Below are 21,908 nucleotides of genomic sequence, written 5' to 3' on the forward strand. Positions count from 1 at the left end.
AAACTGGACTATGCGGGAGGCTCCGATCATGCCTACAAACACAATCTAACCCGTCAGGGGCACAGCGACTCCGCCTCCACTCGCTTACTTTCCAGCCCCCTCCCCGGAGCCGGGAGTCCGTCTGTCAGCGACACCCCTTCACCCCGCCTGGAGAGACTTCCCGGTAGGCTCAGGAACCCCCTCCCTGCTCTCCCTTCCCCCATCTTCACCACTGCTCTCGCGGAGGTCCAGGTCCGGGAGATGACAGTGGCTCCCAGGAAGCCCAGGATTCCATCGCTGAGAGAGTGCTTAGGCCCCAAGGCCTGCCCAAACCGTTCTACTCACCGTGTCGGAGGCCCAGGCCGAGAGCGATGAGAGTGCAGGGAAGTGGGGAAGAGGGGGTGGCCGCCAGGCTCCTGGGTCCACGGCGGATTCCTCCCGCTTGTCAGGAGGCGGCCGGCGGGTGAGCGGACTGGCGGAAATGCGAGAGAGGAGAAGGGAAAGGTGGAGGGCTAAAGGGGGCAAACTGAGGGGAGGCGGGTCCCGCAACCGAGACTAGGATCGTCTCCCCCTCCGCAAAGCGAACCCAAAATGGCCGCAAGAGCCGCGGCAGCTCCTCCAGAGGGAGGGAGCGAGCGAAGGGCGCCTCGGGCCCCCCACCTCCAATTCCTCTCTCTCCCCCACCGTCCCCGACTCCGCCCGACTCTGGCCGCGTAGGGCGCACGCCTGCCGGCACGCGTACAAGTGTCTCCGGGCTCATCGCTGGCTGCTCCCACCAACCACCACCTTCGGCCGCCCCGCGCGCCAGTCAGAAGGTAGGCGCCCACCCAGGGACACCTCCTCGTGCGGTCCCACAAACCCGCACAGGCCCTCAAGCGTACCTTCAGCTGTCCGAGCCTGTACCTCCTCCAGCTCCTCCACCTCCTCTCTCCTCCACCCTACCCCGCCCCGAAGGCCACCAACCGCCGCCGGCCCCCAGCATCCTCCAACCCTAGCGCGTGCGCCTCCCACAATGCCCCTCGCGGGATTGCTCCATTCCTGTCGGCTGCAGGGGCAGGAGAGGAAGGGACAGGCAAAGCGAGTCGGGACTTGCCGTTTGACTGGCATTGCCAGGGTGGCGGGTCGAGCCTCACGACAACCTATCTCCCTGGGCTCGTCGCCGCGACGAGGCGGCTCGCTTCCCCCTGCTCCTCCTCCTCCTGACCGCGGCGAGCGGATCCAGGCTGCCTGGCACCCCTCTGCCGGCCGGCGGTTGGAGGCCGCGGCGGCTGCGCGTTGAGTCGTTTCCTGCCGGACGACTAGAGCCTTCTTCCACTGTGGCTTTGGAGGCTGCCTCGGTCGGTGTGTGCCGGTCGCCTCGTTAGAACTCGTCCTCTACTCACGGTGAGGGACGGTGTCCGTACCGGCACGGGGGTTGTACCGCCGAGGGAAAGGAGCTGCACTCCGAACCTCCAGGAGGTAGGGAATGAGGCCAGTAGGGCCGGCGCGCTTTTCGGGGGATTCCTCCCGGACGCTGAGTTGCCAACCTGGGATGGGACCCGAGGAAGTTTGGCGTGGTGGTCTGCTTTTTGTTGTTGTTAACCTGGCTCAGATTTCTCGATTTTCACATCCCATTTGCGATGATGTTTGTTTGCTCTTGACGCACTCCTCATATATGGTACTTCCTCAGTCTCTTTCGCCTGATGGTGATAGAGGATGAAGGAACCATGTGCTTCTCATTTTAGTTTTGGACTCAGTCTCCCTTGTCTTCCTCCACCAAGTTATTTTTCTTAGTTCCTTGTCAAAAAGTATACATAAAGATTAGGCAAGTCCAAGGCCGTGCACAGTGGCTCACGCCTGTTATCCCATCACTTTGGGAGGCCGAGGCGGGCAGGTCACGAGGTCAGGTGTTCGCGACCCTCCTGGCCAACGTGGTGAAACCCCGTCTCTACTAAAAATACAAAAATTAGCTGGGTATGGTGGCGCGTGCCTGTAGTCGCAGCTATTCGAGAGGCTGAGGCAGCAGAATAGTTTGAAGCCGGAGATAGAGGTTGCAGAGAGCCGAGATCGTGCCACTGCACTCCAGCCTGGCGACAGAACGAGACTCCATCTCAAAAAAAAAAAAAAAAAGTTGATGTATGGCTAGGTGCGGTGGCTCACAACTGTAATCCCAGGATTTTGGCAGTCCGAGGCAGACGGATCACTTGAGGCCAAGAGTTCACGATCAGTCTCTCATTTATTCATGCCCTAAGAGTAGAATTAAAAACAAAAAAAAAACCCATCCTGGCCGACATGGTAAAATGCAGTCTCTACTAAAAATATAAAAATTAGCTGGGCATGGTAGCACACATCTGTAACCCCAGCTACTTGTGAGGCTGAGGCACGAGAATCGCTTGAACCCAGGGGGTGGAGGTTTCAGTGAGCCAAGATCACACCACTGCACTCCAGCCTGGGTGACACAGCGATATTCATACATAAATATAAATATATATATATATATTAGATGTCTAGGTCTCACTACCAGAGACTTTGATTTCATTGGTCTGAGGCACAATCTGTTTATCAGAATTTTTAAACTATACCCAGGTGGGCTGAGCACCGTGGCTCACGCCTGTAATCCTAGCACTTTGAGAGGCTGAGGTAGGCAGATCACTTGAGGCCAGGAGTTTTGAGACCAGCCTGAGCAACATGGTGAGATCCTATCTCTATAAAAAAAGATACAAAAATCAGCTGGGTGTGATGGTGTGCACCTGCAATGTTAGCACTTTGGGAGGCCAAGGTGGACCGATTGCTTGAGCTCAGGAGTTCCAAGACCAGCCTGGACCACATGTGAAACCCTGTCTGTACCAAAAAAAAAAAAAAAAAAATTACAAACTATACTCAGGTGATTTTTTTTTTTTTTTTTTTTTTTTTTTTGAGACGGAGTTTCGCTGTTGTTGCCCAGACTGGAGTGCAATGGCACGATCGTGGCTCACCGCAACCTCCGCCTCCTGGGTTCAAGCAATTCTCCGGCCTCAGCCTCCTGAGTAGCTGGGACTAAAGGCACGCACCATCATGCCCAGCTAATTTTTGTATTTTTAGTAGAGACGGGGTTTCACCTTGTTGACCAGGATGGTCTCGATTTCTTGACCTCGTGATCCACCCGCCTTGGCCTCCCAAAGTGCTGGGATTACAGGCTTGAGCCACTGCGCCCGGCCTTACTCAGGTGATTCTAACATGCAGTTATGGTTGAAAGCCACTGATTTAGGCTACACTAAGGTAACTCTATCCTGTTAAATAGTTGTATCAATGACTTGACTTAGATTAGTGAGGATATAATTTTCAAATTTATGCCTTTTGCAAAATCTTTAAAGAGTAGGTAATATGTCAGTGATAGATATAAAGAAAGAAAAAGATTTCCAGATGTGGAACTTTCTACTGGGTCCTGTAACAGAAAGAAGACATTAGGTGGGTACAATAGCTCACACCTGTAATCCCAGCAGTTAGGGAGGCAGAGGGTGGATTGCCTGAGCCCAGGAGTTTGAGACCAGCCTGAGCAACATGGTGAAACCCCATCTCTACAAAAGACACAAAAATTAGACAGGTGTTGTGGCACATGCTTGTAGTCTGAGCTACTTGGGAGCCTGAAGCAGGAGGATCAAGGCAGAGGTTGCAGTGAGCTGAGATCATGCAGTCATACTGCAGCCTAGGTGACAGAGCGAGACCCTATCTCAAAAAAAAGAAGAAATTAGCAGAAGAGCTGAGGAAATCCAAATAAAGTCTGCAGTTTAGTAAATAGTATTGTACCAGCTTTAATTTCTTAATTTTGAAAATTGTACTATGGTTATATATGTGTAACATTAAGGAAAGCTGAATAAAAATTGTAAGAAAGCACTTTGTACTACCTTTGCAACTCTACTGTAGGTTTACTTTTTTTGTTGTTTGCTTGCTTTGAGACAGGATCTCACTGTGTTGCCCAGGCTGGAAGGCAGTGGTGCAGTTCTGGCTCACTGCATCCTCAAGCTCCTTGGCTCAAGTGATCCTCCCACTTCAGCTTCCTGAGCAGCTAGGACTACAGGCACATGCCACCACATCCTGCTAATATATTTTTTTTTTTTTAATTTTAGACTGAGTCTCGCCCTATTGCCCAGGCTGGAGTGCAGTGGCGCTATCTCAGCTCCTTGTAACCTCTGTCTCCTGGGTTCCAGCGATTCTCGTGCCTCAGCCTCCCAGGTAGCTGAGATCACAGGTGCCTGCCAACACGCTTGGCTAATTTTTGTATTTTCAGTAGAGATGGGGTTTCACCATGTTGGACAGGCTGGTTTCGCCTTTTTTTTTTTTTTTTGAGATGGAGTTTCGCTCTTGTTGCCCAATCTGGAGTGCAATGGCGTAATCTCAGTTCACCACAACCTCTCCTCCCAGGTTCAAGTGATCCTCTTGCCTCAGCCTCCTGAGTAGTTGGGATTACAGGTGTCCGCCACCATGCCCAGCTAATTTTTTTATATTTTTAGTAGAGACGGGGTTTCACTATGTTGGCCAGGCTGGTGTTGAACTCCTGACGTCAGGTGATCCTCCCACCTCAGCCTCCCAAAGTGCTGGGATTACAGGCGTTAGCCACAGCCCCCAGCCTCAAACTCTTGACCTCAAGTGATCTGCCCGCCTCGGCCTCCCAAAGTGTTGATATTACAGGCGTGAGCCACCACATCTGACCAGTTTTTTATTAGTAGTAGTAGTAGTAGTTTTTATTATTATTATCCTGTGTTGCCCAGGCTGGTCTTGAACTCCTGGTCTTCCAAAGTGCTGGGATTACAGGCCTGAGCCACCGTGCCCAGCCTCCACTATCTAATTTTAGAACATTTGTATCACCCCCAGAAGAATCCTATCAGTAGTCACTTTCCATTTCTCCTTCACCTAGCCTCTCCTAACCACTAAATCAGTTATGTAATCAATAACCAAATTGTGGACATTGCATGTAATTGAAATCATACTATATGTAGTCTTTTGCAACTAGCTTCTTTGTGATTTTTTTTTTTTTTTTTTTTTGAGACGGAGTTTCGCTCTTGTTACCCAGGCTGGAGTGCAATGACGCGATCTCGGCTCACGGCAACCTCCGCCTCCTGGGTTCAGGCAATTCTCCTGCCTCAGCCTCCTGAGTAGCTGGGATTACAGGCACGCACCACCATGCCCAGCTAATGTTTTGTGTTTTTAGTAGAGACGGGATTTCACCATGTTGACCAGGATGGTCTCGATCTCTTGACCTTGTGATCCACCCGCCTCGCCCTCCCAAAGTGCTGGGATTACAGGCGTGAGCCACCACGCCCGGCCCTCTTTTACTTTGTTTTCAAGGTTCATCCACATTGTGTCATGCGTCAGAACTGTGTTTCCTATTGCCAAATAATATTCCATGATATGGCTATACCACATTATGTTTATCCATTCATCAATTGATGGACATGTGAGGTATTTGCACTTTTTGGGTATTATGAGTAATACTGTTATGAACATTTGTGTACAAGTTTAGTGTACATATGTTTTCATTTCTCTTTTATACCTGAGAGTAGAATTGTAGGTTCATATGGTAACTCCATGTTTTGCGTTTTGAGGAACTGCCAAACTTTTCCAAAGTGGCCTCACCATTTAAAAAATCCCAACAGCAACACATAGGAATCCCAGTTTTTCCAGATTCTGTTCAACACATGTTGTTATCAGTTTTTTTAATTTAGCCATCCTAGTGGGTGTGAAGTGTTATCTCATTGTGGTTTTTATTTGCATTTTCTTAATAACTAATTATGTTGAGCATTGTTTCATGTGGTTATTGGCCATTTGTATAACTACTTTGGAGAAATGCCTACTCAAATGTTTTGCCTTTTTATTTTTCTAATTTGAGGCAGGGTCTTACTCTGTTGCCTGGGCTGGAGTGCAGTGGTGTGATCACAGCTCACTGCAGCCTCAAGCTCCCAGGCCCAGGTGATCCTCCCACCTCAGCCCCCCAAGTAGCTGGGACCACAGCTGCATGCTACCATGCCGGCTAATTTTTTAAATTTTTGGTAGAGGACAGGTCTCATTATGTTGCCCAGGCTGGTCTCAAACTCCTGGGCTTAAGCAGTCTTCCTGCCTCAGCCTCCCAGAGTGCTGGAATTATAGGCATGAGCCACTGCACCTGACTCTTGCCCATTTTATTTTTTTATTTTTTGAGACTGACTGCTGCTCTGTTGCCTAGGCTGGAGGGCAGTGGCATAATCTCGACTCACCACAACCTCTGCCTCTCAGGTTCAAGCGATTCTCCTGCCTCAGCCTGCCAAGTAGCCAGGATTACAGGCATGCATCACCATGTCTGGCTAATTTTGTAATTTAGAGGAGATGGGGTTTCTTCATGTTGGTCAGGCTGGTCTCGAACTCCCCACCTCAGGTGATCCGCCTGCCTCAGCCTCCCAAAGTTCTGGGATTACAGGCGTGAGCCACCGTGCCTGGCTCTTTTGCCCATTTTAAAACTGAGTTGCTTTTCACACTCCTGTATTTTTTTTTTTTTTGGAGACTGAGTCTTGCTCTGTCACCAGGCTGGAGTGCAGTGGTGCGATCTTGGCTCACTGCAACCTCCATGTCCTGGGTTCAAGTGATATTCCTGCCTCAGCCTCCCGAGTGACTGGGCCTACAGGAGTGTGCCACCACGCCTAGCTAATTTTTGTATTTTCAGTAGAGACAGGGTTTCACCATGTTGGCCATGTCTCAATCTCTTGACCTCATGATCTGCCTGCCTCAGCCTCCCAGAATGCTGGGATTACAGGCGTGAGCCACCACGCCCAACCTTGAGTTGACTTTTTATTGTTAAGTTGTAAGAGTTCTTTATATATTATAGATATAAGTTAAGTTCTATGTGATTTGCAAATATTTTCTCCCATTCTGTGGGTTGTCTTTCACTTACTTGATGGTATCCTTTGAGGTACAAGTGTCTGATTTCAATAAAATTCAGTTATCTATTTTTAGTTTTTTTGCTTGTGCTTTTGATGTTATAGCTAAGAAACCATTGCATAACACAGAATAATGAAGGTTTACTCCTTTATTTTCTTCTCTAGAAAATTAGAAAACTTGCCACCTGCAAGTTTTATACTTGGAGCTCTTACAAGTAGGTCTGTGATCTATTTTGAGTTCTTTTTTGTGTATAATGTGAGGTAGGGGTCCATTTTCATTCTTTTACAGGTGCATTTTAGGTTGTCCCAGTAACATTGGTTGAAGAGACTATGTTTTTCTCATTGAATTCTCTTGGCATTCATGTTGAAAATCAGTTGACCACGATTTAAGTTATGCCAGGACCACACTATCTTGATTACTGTAGCTTTGTAGTAAGTTTTGGAACCAAGATGTATGAGGCCTCCAAATTTTTTCTTTTTCAAGAATGCTTGTGCTATTCTAGGTCTATTGCATTTCCATATGAATTGTGAGATTAGCCTGTATATTAGTCCATTTTCATGCTGCTGATAAAGACATACCCAAGACTGGGTAATTTATAAAGAAAATAAGGTTTAATGGACTCAATTCCACATGGCTGGGGAAGCCTCACAATCATGGTAGAAGGCAACGAGGAGCAAGTCACATCTTATATGGTAGTAAGCAAGAGAGAATGAGAGCCAGGCGAAAGGGGAAACACCTTATTTAATCATCAAATCTTGTGAGACTTATTCACTGCCACACAGACAGTACGGAGGAAGCTGCCACCATGATTCAGTTATCTACCATGCAGTACCTCCCACAGGATATAGAAATTATGGGAGCTACAATTCAAGATGAGATTTGGGTGGGGACACAGCCAAACCGTATCAGCTTGACAAGTTTTTTCTTGAGACAGGGTCTCACTCTGTCACCCAGGTTGGAGTGCAGTGGTGTGATGCTGGAGTGCATTGCACTTTCAACCTCCCAGGCTCCAGCAGTCCTCCTGCCTCAATTCCCCAAGTAGCTAGGACCACTGGTAAGAGTCACTGTATCTACTAAAAATACAAAAATTAGCTGGTGTGGTGGCAGGTGGCTGTAGTCCCAGGTATTTGGGAGGCTGAGGCAGGAGAATTGCTTGAAACTGGGAGGTAGAGATTGCAGTGAGCTGAGATCACGCCACTACTCTCCAGCCTGGGCGACAGAGTGAGATTCCATCTCAAAAAAAACAAAACAGTGTATTTATGGCCAAGTGCGATGGCTCATACCTGTAATCCCAGAACTTTGAGAGGCAGAGATGGGAGGATTGCTTGAGTCTAGGAATTCAAGACCAGCCCTGGCGACATAGCAAGACTCTGTCTCTACAGAATTAAAAAAACAGGCATAGTGGCATTTGCCTGTAATCCCAGCTGCTTGGGAGGCTGAAGTGGGAGGATAGCTTGAGGAGGGGATTTTGAGGCTGCAGTGAGCTGTGACTGTCCCACTGTACTCCAGCCTGGGTGGCAGACCAAGACCCTGCTTCAAGAAAAATAACAAATGTGATAAAGTTTAAGCAGAGAATGGTGGCTCATGCCTGTAATCCCAGCACTTTGGGAAGCTGAGGTAGGAGGATCACTTGAGCTCAGGAGTTCAAGACCACCCTGGGAACCATAGCAAGGGTTATCTCTACCCAAAAAAAAAAAATGTTTTTTTTTAATATGCCAGGCAGTGGCACCTATATTCCCAGCTACTTGAAAGGCTGAGGCAGGAGGATCACTTGAACCCAGGAGTTCCAGACTACAGTGAGCTGTGATCCTGCCATTGCACTCCAGCCTGGGCAATAGAGCGAGACCCTGTCTCAAAAAAAAAAAATGAAAAAGAAAAAACTAAAAGGAAATAAAAATTAAAGGAGTTTATGTGTTTCTCTTTTTATTTATTTATTCATTTATTTATTTGAGATGGAGTCTTGCTCTGTTGCCCAGGCTGGATTGCAATGTTGCAGTCTCAGTCTCACTGCAACCTCCGCCTCCCAGGTTCAAACGATTCTCCTGCCTCAGCCACCTGAGTAGTTAGGACTATAGGCGTGCACCACCATGCCAGGCCAATTTTTTATATTTTGGTAGAGATGGGGTTGTCCAGGTTGGTCTTGAACTCCTGAGCTCAGGCAATCTGTCTACCTTGGCCTCCCAGCGTGCCAGGATTACAGCTGTGAGCCACTGCGCTCAGCCTCTTCTTATTTATTTATCTATTTATTTAGACCAGATCTGACTATCATGCAGGCTGGAGTACAGTGGCATGATCATAGCTCCCTGCAGCCTTGAACAACTGAGATCAAGTAATCCTTTGGCCTCACCCTCCTAAGTAGCTAGGACTACAGTCCTGTACCACCATGGCTACCTAATTAATTTTTTTTCTTTTTTCTTTTTTCTTTTTTTTTTCTTTTTTTGCAGAACTTGGGTGGGGGGGTCTCACTGTGGTTTTCCCAGCTGGTCTCAAACTCCTAGGCTCCAGCAGTCTTCTCACCCTGGCCTCCCAAAGTGCTGATATTACAGGAATGAGTCACCGTGCCCAGCCCATGTGATTCTCTTGACTGTACTATAAATTCCTTGACTATAAGATCAGGGACTATAATAGTTTGTTCACCATTTTATTCACAAGGCCTGACACACAGTAGGTGCCCAGTAACTGTTGGGTTAATTGGTTGCAACTCTAGGTTGTTACTGTTGTTACTTTAAAGATTTTGGTTATAAGAAAGGTGGGCCAAGGATGGTGGCTCACACCTCTAATCCCAGGACTTTGGGAGGCTGAGGTGGGATGATCACCTGAGGTCAGGAGTTCAAAGACCAGCCTGGCCAACATGGTGAAACCCCGTCTCTACTAAAAGTACAAAAATTAACTGGATGTGGAGGTGCATGTCTGTTATCCTAGCTACTCAGGCTGAGGCAGGAGAATTGCCTGAAACTGGGAGGCAGAGGTTGCATTGAACCAAGATCACTGCACTCCAGCCTGGGTGACAGAGCAAGACTTCACCTCAAGAAAAAATAAAATAAAATTTTAAAAGGTGAAAATGATAGCCAAAGGGGCAGGGTGCAGTGGCTCACACCTGTAATCCCACACTTTGGGAGGCCAAGGTGGGAGGATCACCTGAGGTTAGGTGTTTGAAACCAGCCTGGCCAACATGGTGAAACCCCATTTCTACTAAAAATACAAAAATTAGCTGGGCGTGGTAGCAGGTGCCTGTAATCCCAGTTACTCGGGAGGCTGAGACAGAATTGCTTGAATGCTGAGGTTGCAGTGTGCTGGGATCATGCCATTGCACTCCAGTCTGGGCAACAAGAGTGAAACTCTGTCTCAAAAAAACAAAACCAAAACAAAAAAATTGACAGCCAAAATGAACTAATTAATTATATAGACATTTAATTCAGTTATCCTATAACTACTGGATATTGAGAGTTATATTTAAGTATTTTAAACCTCTTAGCTCCAAAAGATTTGGGCTTTTAAATATGTCCTACATACAAAAGAATAAATATAATACACATGGTATGAAAATAATACTCATGTATCCATTGTCCAGTATTAGTAATAGTTTATTATCAATTTCCTTGTGTGCTCTACCTCAATCTTTTTTCCTTTCCTTTCTCCCCAGGAGTAACCATTATACTAAATGTCGTTCTTATTATTCTCTTGCCTTTTTGTTTCAGTTTTCCTGTTTATGTCCCCCAAATAATTAATGAAGCTTTTTGGTTTTGAATTTTATATATCATGCGAGATGTAATATTATTCACTCAGTATTCATTTTTGAGATCCATGTTGATACATGCGTGCAATGGTAATTTTTTCATTTAATCGCTTTCTAATATTCCCTTGTATGACTGCCTCTACTGTTCTACTAAGGGACATTTGGTTTCTCCACAGTTTTTTTTTTTTTTAATAATTCATACTCTGCTAGTATGAACATCCTTATATATATTTCCCAGTGTACATGTAAAAGTTTTTAAAAATTTAATATTTTGAGATGGAGTTTCACTCTTGTTGCCCAGGCTGGATTGCAGTGGTGCAGTCTCGGCTCACTGCAACCTCCGCCTCCTGGGTTCAAGCGATTCTCCTGCCTCAGCCTCCCTAGTAGCTGGTATTACAGGTGCATGCTGCCACCCCCAGCTAATTTTTATTTTATTTTTTTGTATTTTAGTAGAGACAGGGTTTCACCAGCCCAGGCTGGTCTCAAACTCCTGACCTCAGGTGATCTGCCCACCTTAGCCTCCCAAAGTACGAGGATTGTAGGTGTGAGCCACCACATCCAGCCAACTTGTGCATTTTCTTTTTTTTTTTTCTGGAGACAGAGTTTTGCTCTTGTTGGCCAGACTAGAGTGCAGTGGCACAGTCTAAGCTCACTGCAACCTCTGCCTTCTAGGTTCAAGCAACTGTCCTTCCTCAGCCTCCTGAGTAGCTGGGATTAGAGATGGGGCTTCACCATGTTGGCCAGGCTGGTCTCCAACTTGTGACCTCAGGTGATCCACTCACCTCCCAAAATGCTAGGATTACAGATGTGAGCCACTGTGCCCGGCCAGGCTTGTGCATTTTCAACTTTGCAAAGATGTTTGTATTTATACTTTCATTGACATTGTATGAAAATTTAATACAGTGAAATGTTTCACAGCCTATTTAACATTTGCTATTTTCTGACTTTTTAATTTTCTTCTCATGAATGTATTTATTTATTTTGAGGCAGAGTCTTACTCTGTTGCCTGGGCTAGAGTACAATGGTGCTATATTGGCTCACTGCAGCCTCCACCTCCTGGATGTAGGCAATCCTCCTGCCTCAGCCTCCAGAGTAGCTGGGACTACAGGCGCGTGTCACCACACCTGACTAATTTTTTAAAATATTTTTTGGTAGAGACGAGATTTCACCATGTTGGCCTGGCTGGTCTCAAACTCTTGACCTCAAGTGATCTGCCCGCTTTGGCATCCCAAAGTGCTGGGATTACCGGCCTGAGCCATCACACCTGGTCTCCCCCCCCCTTTTTTTTTTTTTTTTTGGAGACAGTCTCACTCTGTCATCCATGCTGGAGTGTAGTGGCACAATCTCAGCTCACTGCAGCCTCTACCTCCTGAGCTCAAGTAATCCTTCTGCCTCCGCCTTCTGAGTAGCTGGAACTACAGGCATACACTCTTATGCCCTACTAATTTTTATGTTTTTTTGTAGAGACAGGGTCTTTGTTGCTGAGGCCAGCCTCGAACTCCTGGGCTCAAGCAATCCACCCATCTCAGCCTCCCAAAATATTCCTTCCAAAGTGTTGGGATTTTAGGTGTAAGCCACTGTGTCCCACCTGACCTTTTAATTTTCCCAGTATGGTGGTAGTGAATGGTATCTGATTTCATCATTTTAGCTAGCATTTCCCTGATTTGTAATGAGGTTCAAAAATCTTTTCATGGGTTCACTAGCCTTTCGAGTTATCTTTTCTGTGAAATACCTGTTTGTGTCTTTTGCTCATTTTTCTTTATGAAGCTATAGGCATTCTTTATATATTTTAGATATTAATGTAGATTATGAATCCATATTAATTCATTGTCAGTTTTCCATGTTGCAAATATCTTTTCCCATTTTTGGTTTACCTGTTCACTTTCTTTTTTTTTAAGAGTCCAAGGACAATGCTGAAAGGAATAACAAGGCTTATCTCTAGGCTCCATAAGGTGAGTCCTGACTGACCTGAACACTTTGTGCATACTGCCTTTAGGTAGAATTCTTATTTTTAGATGGATTCATTGTATCTAGAATAAAATGCTCTGGAAAACTTCATCTGTAACAGGTTTCAGTAGAAAAATTGGCTTGAGAATTTACCATGGTATAGGAGAATTAACATTTCTCCATGAACACAAAGTTTGACTGTAATTATCTTTATTAACTTTGTTTCTCTAGTTGGATTAATAGTTATCATCCCTTAATGAAGTATTTAAAAGAAAAACAAGTTGCCAATTTATAACTTGAGCATGTAAAATAGAATAAAAAATTAAATTGTACATGAAAAAGACCATTCTGCTGGTTTACTTCATTTTTTCATTTATTTACCAAATAGTTTTTCAGTACCTTCTATATGGCAGGTACTCAGAATTCTAAGATGCCTCATTTCACTAATAATAGTTATTATTTGTTCTGCATTATTATGTGCCGGGTACTACATTAAGTGCTTTGTTTCCTTAATCCTCATGATCAATCCAGGGATGAGATAACATCCTTGTTTCACAAATGTAGAAACGAAAGATGAGAATGGCTAGGTAACTTATCTGAGGAAACAGCCTGTGAAGTTGCAAGGCCCAGACGAGGTGCCAGGTCTGTCTGACTTCAAAGCCTGTGGCCTAACCACTGTGCAATATCGAATTCTGTGGTCCTTGTGCTCCAGAAGTTTATAGTCCAGTAGAATCATGAATAAATGACTTTATAGTAAGGTGCTCTTACAGCACCCAAGAGGAGCACCTGAGCTGGATTAGTCAAGTCTGTAGCGCTGAGGCTAAGAGAAAGCTTTTAGGTTTTGGTTTTGTGGTTTTTGTTTTTGTTTGTTTTAGTTTGGTTCAGGGTGATTGTATTAGTCAGGCTTGGTTCAGAGTGACTGTATTAGTCCGAGTTCTCTACAGGGACAGAACTAATAGGATAGAAGTATATATGAAGGAGAGTTTGTTAAGGAGTATTGAGTCACACCATCTGGCAAAGTCCCACAGTAGGCCATGAGCAAGCTGAGGAGCGAGTAAGCCAGTCCCAGTCCCCAAACCTCAAAAGTAGGGAAGCTAACAGTGGAGCCTTCTGTCTGTGGCTGAAGGCCTGAGAGCCCCTGGCAAATCACTGTTGTAAGTCCAAGAGTCCAAAAGGTGAAGTACTTGGAGTCCAGTGTTCAACGACAGGAAGCATCTAGCACAGTAGAAACATGAAGGCTGGAAGACTCAGCAAGTAGGTTCATCCCACCTTCTTCTGTCTGCTTTATTCTAGCCCTGCTGGCAGATGATTAGATGGTGCCCACCCACGTTGAGGGTGGGTCGGCCTCTCTCAGTCCACTGACTCAAGTGCTAATCTCCTTTGGCAACACACTCACACAGACACACCCAGGAACAATACTTTGCATCCTTTAATCCAATCAAGTAGACACTTAATCTTAACCATCACAGTGACCTTCTAGATTGGCCAACAAATGTTCTTTCAGAAACTGTAGGATGTTCATTCTGGAACTGTACGGAACCAATTGTAGTACACATGGTTGTTTTCTCTGGAAACAAGAGTCTACTTGAATGATATCATATATAAAACTCTAAGGAACTAAAGATTCCATTTTGCTAGCTTTTAATTTGCTTCAAAAAGTACCTGTTGTGGCTGGGTGCGGTGGCTTATGCCTGTAATCCCAGCACTCTGGGAGACGGAGGTGGGAGGATCACCTTTGGTCTGGAGTTCGAGACCAGCCTGACCAACATGGAGAAACTCCGTCTCTACTAAAAGTACAAATTTATACAGGCATGGTGGCACATGCCTGTAATCAATCCCAGCTACTCGGGAGACTGAGGCAGGAGAATCACTTGAACCCAGGAGGCAGAGGTTGTGGTGAGCTGAGATCATGCCATTGCGCTCCAGCTTGAGCAGTAAGTGAAACTGTGTCTCAAAAAAAAAAAAAAAAAAAAAAGTGGGCACAGTCATTCACGCCTGAAATCCCAGCACGTTGGGAGGCCAAGGCAGGCAGATCACCTGAGGTCAGGAGTTCGAGACCAGCCTGGCCAACATGGTGAAACCTGGTCTCTACTAAAAATACAAAAATAGCCGGGCTTGGTGGCAGTTGCCTGTAATCCCAGCTACTCTGGAGGCTTTGGCAGGAGATACAAGCAGGAGAATAGCTTGTATCCAGGAGGTGGAAGTTGCAGTGAGCTGAGATCATACCATTGCACTCTGGGCAACAAGAGCAAAACACCATTTTAAAAAAAAGTACCTGTTGTTTCAGCTACTTGAGAGGCTGAGGCAGGAAATCACGTGGGCCCAGGAGTTTGAGAGTGGCCTGGCAATATAGCAAGACTCCACCCTATCTTAAAAAAAAAAAAATGTATAATAAATATGTCATCACATTACTGTAGAAATAGCACCACCTTGTGGCCCTTGAATAGTTTGTTTTCCACTCTGCTTTGTAAAGAGACATGGTGCTTCTCTCCAGTAGATAAAATTGAGTAGCATTTAAGTAGTACTAAGGTGTGTTACTCAGATTGCTATGCCAAAGAAACAAACTTGGGCCTTGGAGTTTGAGGCTGCAGTGTGCCGTGATCGTGCCACTGCACTCCAATCTGGGTGACACAGCAAGACCCAATCTTAAAAAGAGAGAAAAGCTGCTTGGTGAGAGTATAAAATACAGGTAGCTTTCATATTATAACCTATTTATTAAGCAATTCCCTTATTACACTATCCCTTATATTTCTGTCCTCTCGCTTCTCCTGGCTGCATTCCCTAACCTTTTCCTCATAACACATCTTTTCACTTTCTACATAAGGCTTGTTATCCTTAAGCTCAGTTTTGGAGTTCTTCACTTACCATTTTATCAGATTTGTCTCCTGACATGCCCCCTTCCCCTCCCTGTTGGTTCAGAGGTTTCAGTGTACAGTCCACTGAGTTGCATTTAGAGCAGTTTACTTTCACTTAGCTGCGTATTTGACATACTCCCTTATTACATGTCTCTAATGAAGGATTCTTTATTCCAGGGCACAATTAGCAGGAAAATTGTTACAGGGTGTGTAATTATAGCTATCACATAGTGAGGAGCATTGCACTGATCCCTTCATGACTGAGGTGACTGACAGCTGAGAATTACACAGTATTGGCAACCATTCATCACTGTGCAAGCACATTTAAAGAGCTTTCCTGCTTCAGGTTTGTTAGTGGCTATGCTATTTATACTCCTGAATAATCTCTGACAGAATTATTTGTTTCCATATGGGACAGATCCCTGATAAGGCAATACACAGGCTGGAACAGATACAGAATATGAATAATGTCATTGGATTTAGTGAATAAATAATAACAAGGATCCTTTTTACATAGAAGGAAAATGTACATTAGTGACATCCCTGTTGCAGACATGGCTCACATTTGCAGTGCTACAGCAACCATAAAAAGTTTGATAACCCAAAACACTGAAATGGTTTCTCTTACAGTTGGACCCCGGGCGTTTTTTACACGTGGGAACCCAGGCACACCAAAGCATTGCTGCTCACCTAGATAACCAGGTTCCAGTTGGGAGTCCCAGAGCTATTTCCCGCACCAATGAGAATGACCCGGTGAGTTACTAATGTGTATATGGGGTTTCTTGGGACTTATGATTTGTGTTTCTACCCTCATTTTGCATAGGAAAACTGAGCAAACAAGCGAAGTAAATGTGCATTTAATCAGATAGACAGTGCACCTGTGATAGCACTCTGAAACCCAGATTCTCCCTGTACCTGTCTGATACTGTGGTAACATACACTGGCCAGCTCAGTCCATATCTGTTCCCATGTAATCTCTACTAGTGAAGTCACCTAGTGCCACAGATTTTGCTGAGCATAGAGTTGTCAAATACTCAATACTTAACAAGTTTAATTTCTTACAGGGGAAGTTTACCAATTATCATTGCTCCTACTTGTGTTGGGTGATAAACTTTTCCTTAAAGGTTCATGTAGTGAATATTTTAGGCTGATGGACCAGGATGGTCTGTCACAAGTACTCAACTCTGCCATAAACAAATGGGTGTGAACATGTTCCAGTAAAACTTTGCTTTCAAAACAGGTGCCCAGCCATAACTTACCAACCTCTGGTATGGCGAATACTAAAGAAATTAAACTACTGCCCTACAATTTTCTATCAGGGCAGATTCAGAACCCAATTTTTCTAATAACCAAACTGGTGGTATTTTGTTGTTTTGTAAGTGGATTTCCTAGGGTCTGCAGAGGGAACTAACTTGATTTGTTATGAGAAGAGCATCATTTAAAGTAAAGTTTATCTGCACAAGATCAGGTTTCCAGCAGTATCTAGTGTTGCATTTTCTAGTTCAGCTCCTCATTAGACTGGATATTGATTTCTTTTTTGTTGCCGCCTCTTATAAATGAAATTAATTTGTGATCTGTGCTGTAATGTGAAGAACCAGCAGCTTTTTTTCCCTGCCCCTACCTTCTGAGTCTTCCCATCTTAATAAAGGCTATGTGGAAGGAAAAAAATAATCTCCCATTACCCAAAATCTGTTCTCAGCACGGTATCTTTTAAATATACCTCTAGCCTTTGGCCATGTGGGATGGCTCACGACTGTCATCCCATTCACTTAATATTTACTCCCAGACTGGGAGGCTGAGGCAGGTGGATCACTTGAGGTCAGGAGCTCTAGACTAGCCTGACTAACTTGGTGAAACCTCATCTCTACTAAAAATACTAAAATTAACCATGTGTGGTGGTGGGCACCTGTAATCCCAACTACTCAAGAGGCTGAGGCAAGAGAATCGCCTGAACCCAGGAGGCAGAAGTTGCAGTGAGCCAGGATCACACCACTGCACTCCAGCCTGGGCAACAGAGCAAGACTCCATCTCATAAAGAAAAAAAATATATATATCTCTAGCATTCACCTATATTCACAAGCACAAAATGAAATAGAATAAATAAATCAAGCCACTGAAGTGTCTTTCAGCTTTCTCTGTAATTATAGTTCCGTTATCTGCCAATTCCTCTGGTGTTTCTATGAAAACAGCAGCATGCTGTTTTCAGCCTCCCAAAGTGCTGGGATTACAGGCGTGAGCCACCATGCCCGGCCAAAAAAATTTTTTTTTAATTAGCAGTGCATAGGATCATGCACCTGTAGTCCCAGATAATCTTGTCACATGATTGGAGCACCTCTATAGACAGTACAGAAGAATCCAGATGGCAAGAATTGTCTCTGCTACCCCTGCATCTACAGTTTACTTTGATAAGCAATTGGCTTCATTATTTGGGCCACCACTTTTATATACATGCTGGGTTTGGAGACAGCAACCAGCATTCTTGGCTAATATAAATGAGACTGGGCACAATAGCTCATGCCTGTAATCCCAGCACTTTGGGAGGCCGAGGTGTGAGGATCACCTGAGCCTAGGAGTTCTAGACTAGCCTGGGCAACATAGCAAGACCTCAACTCTACAAAAAAAAAAAAAAAATTTTCTTTTTTTTTTTTTTTTTTTTTTTTAGATGGAGTTTCATTCTTCTTGCCCAGGCTGGAGTGCAGTGGCACAGTCTCGGCTCACTGCAACCTTCACCTCACAGGTTCAAGCAGTTCTCCTGTCTCAGCCTCCCAAGTAGCTGGGATTACAGGCAGCCGCTACCACATCTGGCTAGGTTTTTAATTTTTATTTATTAATTTATTTTGAGACAGTGTCTTGCTCTGTCACCAGGCTGGAGTCCAGTGGCAGGATCTCAGTTTGCTGCAACCTCCACCTCCCAAGTTCAAGTGATTCTCCTGCCTCAGCTTCCCAAGTAGCTGGGACTACAGGCATATGCCACCATACCCAGCTAATTTTTGTATTTTTAATAGAGATGGTGTTTCACCATGTTGGCCAGCATGGTCTTGATCTTTTGACCTCATGATCTGCCCACTTTGGCCTCCCAAAATGCTGGGATTACAGGTGTGAGCCACCGAGCTTGGCCAGTTTTATATTTTTAGCAGAGACGGAGTTTCACCATGTTGGCCAGGCTGGTCTTGAACTCTTGACCTCAGGTGATCAGCCCACCTCGGCCTCCCAAAGTGTTGGGAATACAGGCATGAGCCACTGTGCCTATCAAAAAAACTTTTTTTAACTAGCAATGCATAGTGTGATGCACCTGTAGTCCGAGCTACTCAAGAGGTTTAGGTGCCAGAATCACTTGAGCCCAGGAGGTCAACGCTACAGTCAGCTGAGATCGAGCCACTGCACTTCAGCCTGGGCAGCAGGCTGTCTCAAAACAATGGGAGATATCTTTTCCAGCTTTAAGAGAAAAGTGGTCCAGATGCGACAGCTCACACTTGTTATCCCAACACTTTTAGAGGCCAAAGTGGGAGGATTATTTGAGCTCAGGTGTTTAAGATGAATCTGGGCAACATAGCAAGACCTCCTCTCTACCAAAAAAGTACAAAATTAGCCAGGTGTGGTGTTGCATACCTGTGGTCCCAGCTACTCGTGAGGCTCAGGTGGGAGGATATCTTGAGTGTGGGAATTGGAGGCCTCAGTGAGCCCTGATTGCATCACCACACTTCACCCTGGGCAAGCAAGCAAGACCCTGTCTCAGGGGGGGAAAAAAAAAAAAAAAGGACAAAAAGATGAGTGAATAGCAGGCTTTACCCGATTTTCAAAGTCTTGGTCACAGATAAGACGATAAGCCTGGGCAAAGTGGCTCATGCCTGTAATCCCAGCACTTTGGGAGGCTGAGGCAGGCTGATCGCCTGAGGTCGGAAGATCGAGACCAGCCTGGTCAACATGGTGAAACCCCATCTCTACTAAAAATACAAAAATTAGCTGGGCATGATGGCGCATGTCTGTAATCTCAGCTACTTGGGAGGCTGAGGCAGGAGAATTGCCTGTACTCAGGAGGTGGAGATTGCAGTAAGCCAAGATCGCGCCATTGCACACCAGCCTGGGTGACAAAAGCGAAACTCCATTAAAAATATATATATACTGAAATACCACTGTTGAGCAAAAGATCTAAAATTAAAAAAAAATATGTGTGTATATACGCATATACACATATATATATGTGTGTGTGTGTATATATATGTACACGCATATATATGTATATACGTGTACATGTATGTGTATACACATATATGTGCACACATGTGTGTGTATATATATATAAAATAAAAATACAGATAAGACAAAAAGAGAAAAAGAAGAAAGTCTTGGTCACTTTGTCACCATTATACCTGTTTTGCACTCTTATTTCCTAGGCTAAGCATGGGGATCAGCACGAGGGTCAGCACTACAACATCTCCCCCCAGGATTTGAAGACTGTATTTCCCCATGGCCTTCCTCCTCGCTTTGTGATGCAGGTGCTCAACACAGGGAATGGAATTGCAGGGAGCCCAGAATATAAGCTGCTGCTAGCAAAGGGATGGGGCTAAATCAGAAGAAAACTATAAAAGATGAAATTTTAATCTGAAAAACAAATTCATCTGTTGATTACCTTTTGTGTCTAGTATAATTACTTTAAGCTCATGTTTAAACAATATTGATGTTTTCCTCCTTTGTAGTCCAAGAATATTCCAGTCACTTCAGCATCAAATAATTGTATTAAATAAACTTAAAATTTGCCTTGGCAAAATATCATGAAATTAGTTAATATGCTGCACAGAAGCAAAATCATAATCACTCCTATGCTAAATAGAAGTGATATTTTGATTAGATACATCAGTTTCTCTCATGGATTTTGTGAAAATGTTTTGTGGCCATAATTTCAAGCCAAGGAGTGTAATCTTGGATTGCTATATAACTGTTGAAAGAATTCCTGGTTATTGAGCCCAGGAGTTCTAGACTAGCCTGAAGCGATAGTCTGATTAGATGCATCAGTTTCTATTCTCTCAGCAAGGTATGTTTTAAATATATCTTAGCAGGGTATCTTTTAAATATATCTGTAGCCTTTGGCCATGCTGAGTAGCTGGCCAAAGTTTTTTTGCACGATTGATTCTTCTAACTGGCTTCTACCAAATTTTCAGCATCAGAAATTATTCTTTCTTACTGACATATCAAACTTGCCTGTGCAGGTGAGTTTTAGCGTGCAAGCCAGAAGCTCTCATTTCTTCAGTGTGGTTTATTTCAGGAAATTAGATGAATAATAAGGGCATAACAGGCTGGGCGCTATGGCTCATGCCTGTAATCCCAGCTGCACTTTGGGAGGCCAAGGTGGAAGGATCACTTGAGCCCAGGAGTTCAAGACCAGTCTGGGCAACATAGGGAGACCTGTGTCTACAACACTAAAAAATAAATTAGCTGGGCGTGGTGCACACCTGTAGTCACAGCTACTCAGGTAGCTGAGGTGGGAGGATCTCTTGAACTCAGGATGTGGGGGCTTCAGTGATTGCACCCCAGCCTGGGCAATAGATTGAGACCTTATCTCAAGCATAAAATAAGGAATGGCAGGCCAGGCAAGGTAGTTTATGCCTGTAGTCTCATCACTTTGGGAGGCCAAGGTGGGAGGATTGTTTTAGCGAAGGAGTTCAAGACCAGCTGGGCAACATTATGAATCGTGTCTCTAAAAAGAAAAACATTTAGTCCAATATGGTAGCTACTTAGGAGGCTGAAGCAGAAGGATGACTTGAGCCCAGAGTTCAGGCTGCAGTGGGCTACGACAGTGCCGCAGCATTCCACTCAGGCAACAGAGTGAAACTCTGTCTCCAAAAAACAATTTCAATTAAAAAAATTTTTTTTGTTAAGATTAGAAATGGTACACAACCAGAAGCAGTCATCTGCAGTGGCACTTTAAACTGTTCCAAGACATTCATGGTACAATCTTTATTTAGTTTCAGGGTTGTGAGATTCTATCTTTTAACTATTTCATGTTGTTTTCAGATTGGCTTAACCAACAATGCTCCGGAAGAATGTACACATTCTTTTCATAATTTTCATTTATGTGAAGGCCTACTTCCTCACCACTATTTGTGTATATCAGCATTGTCATATTGCCTAATATGACATTTTTTTTTAATACTGCTCCTTTTGGAGCAGACCTAACTCATGGGCAGTGGGCTGAGAGTAGCTGACTGTTTTATTATTATTATGGTTTTTTTTTTTTCTGAGATTGAGTCTCACTCTGTAGCCCAGGCTGGAATACAGTGGTGTGATCTCAGCTCACTGCAGCCTCCGCCTCCCGTGTCCCGGTTCAAGCGATTCTCCTGCCCCACCTTCCTGAGTAGCTGGGATTATAGGCAGGTACCACCATGCCAGCTAATTTTTGTATTTTTAGTAGAGACAGGGTTTCACTATGTTGGTCAGGCTGGTCTTGAACTCCAGACCTTGTGATCTGCCCACCTCAGCCGCCCAAAGTGTTGGGATTACAGGAATGAGCCACCACGCCTAGCCTA

General features: G+C 44.7%; 1 protein-coding gene and 1 pseudogene across 5 annotated transcripts in view; both read left to right on the forward strand.

The window, feature by feature from the left end:
- The first annotated feature begins 105 nt into the window (after window positions 1-105).
- Window positions 106-1,373, forward strand: LOC116538301 (annotated as a pseudogene).
- DAP3 (death associated protein 3) overlaps window positions 1,225-21,908 on the forward strand; it is a 36,229-nt gene continuing 15,545 nt past the window's right edge. The window contains exons 1-4 of one of the 5 annotated variants that reach the window (XM_032260574.1): window positions 1,225-1,437; window positions 12,481-12,534; window positions 16,015-16,137; window positions 19,779-19,880. In XM_032260574.1, the coding sequence (XP_032116465.1) occupies window positions 12,493-12,534; window positions 16,015-16,137; window positions 19,779-19,880 (267 nt within the window). In that variant the 5' untranslated portion in view covers window positions 1,225-1,437; window positions 12,481-12,492. The remainder of the gene's footprint in view (window positions 1,438-12,480; window positions 12,535-16,014; window positions 16,138-19,778; window positions 19,881-21,908) is intronic. The other 4 variants (XM_032260576.1, XM_032260575.1, XM_032260577.1 and 1 more) reach the window with 4 other exon arrangements.

The sequence above is a fragment of the Sapajus apella genome, unplaced genomic scaffold (assembly GCF_009761245.1).
Source record: "Sapajus apella isolate SASKATOON/1434 unplaced genomic scaffold, GSC_monkey_1.0 scaffold119, whole genome shotgun sequence".
NCBI lineage: Eukaryota > Metazoa > Chordata > Mammalia > Primates > Cebidae > Sapajus > Sapajus apella.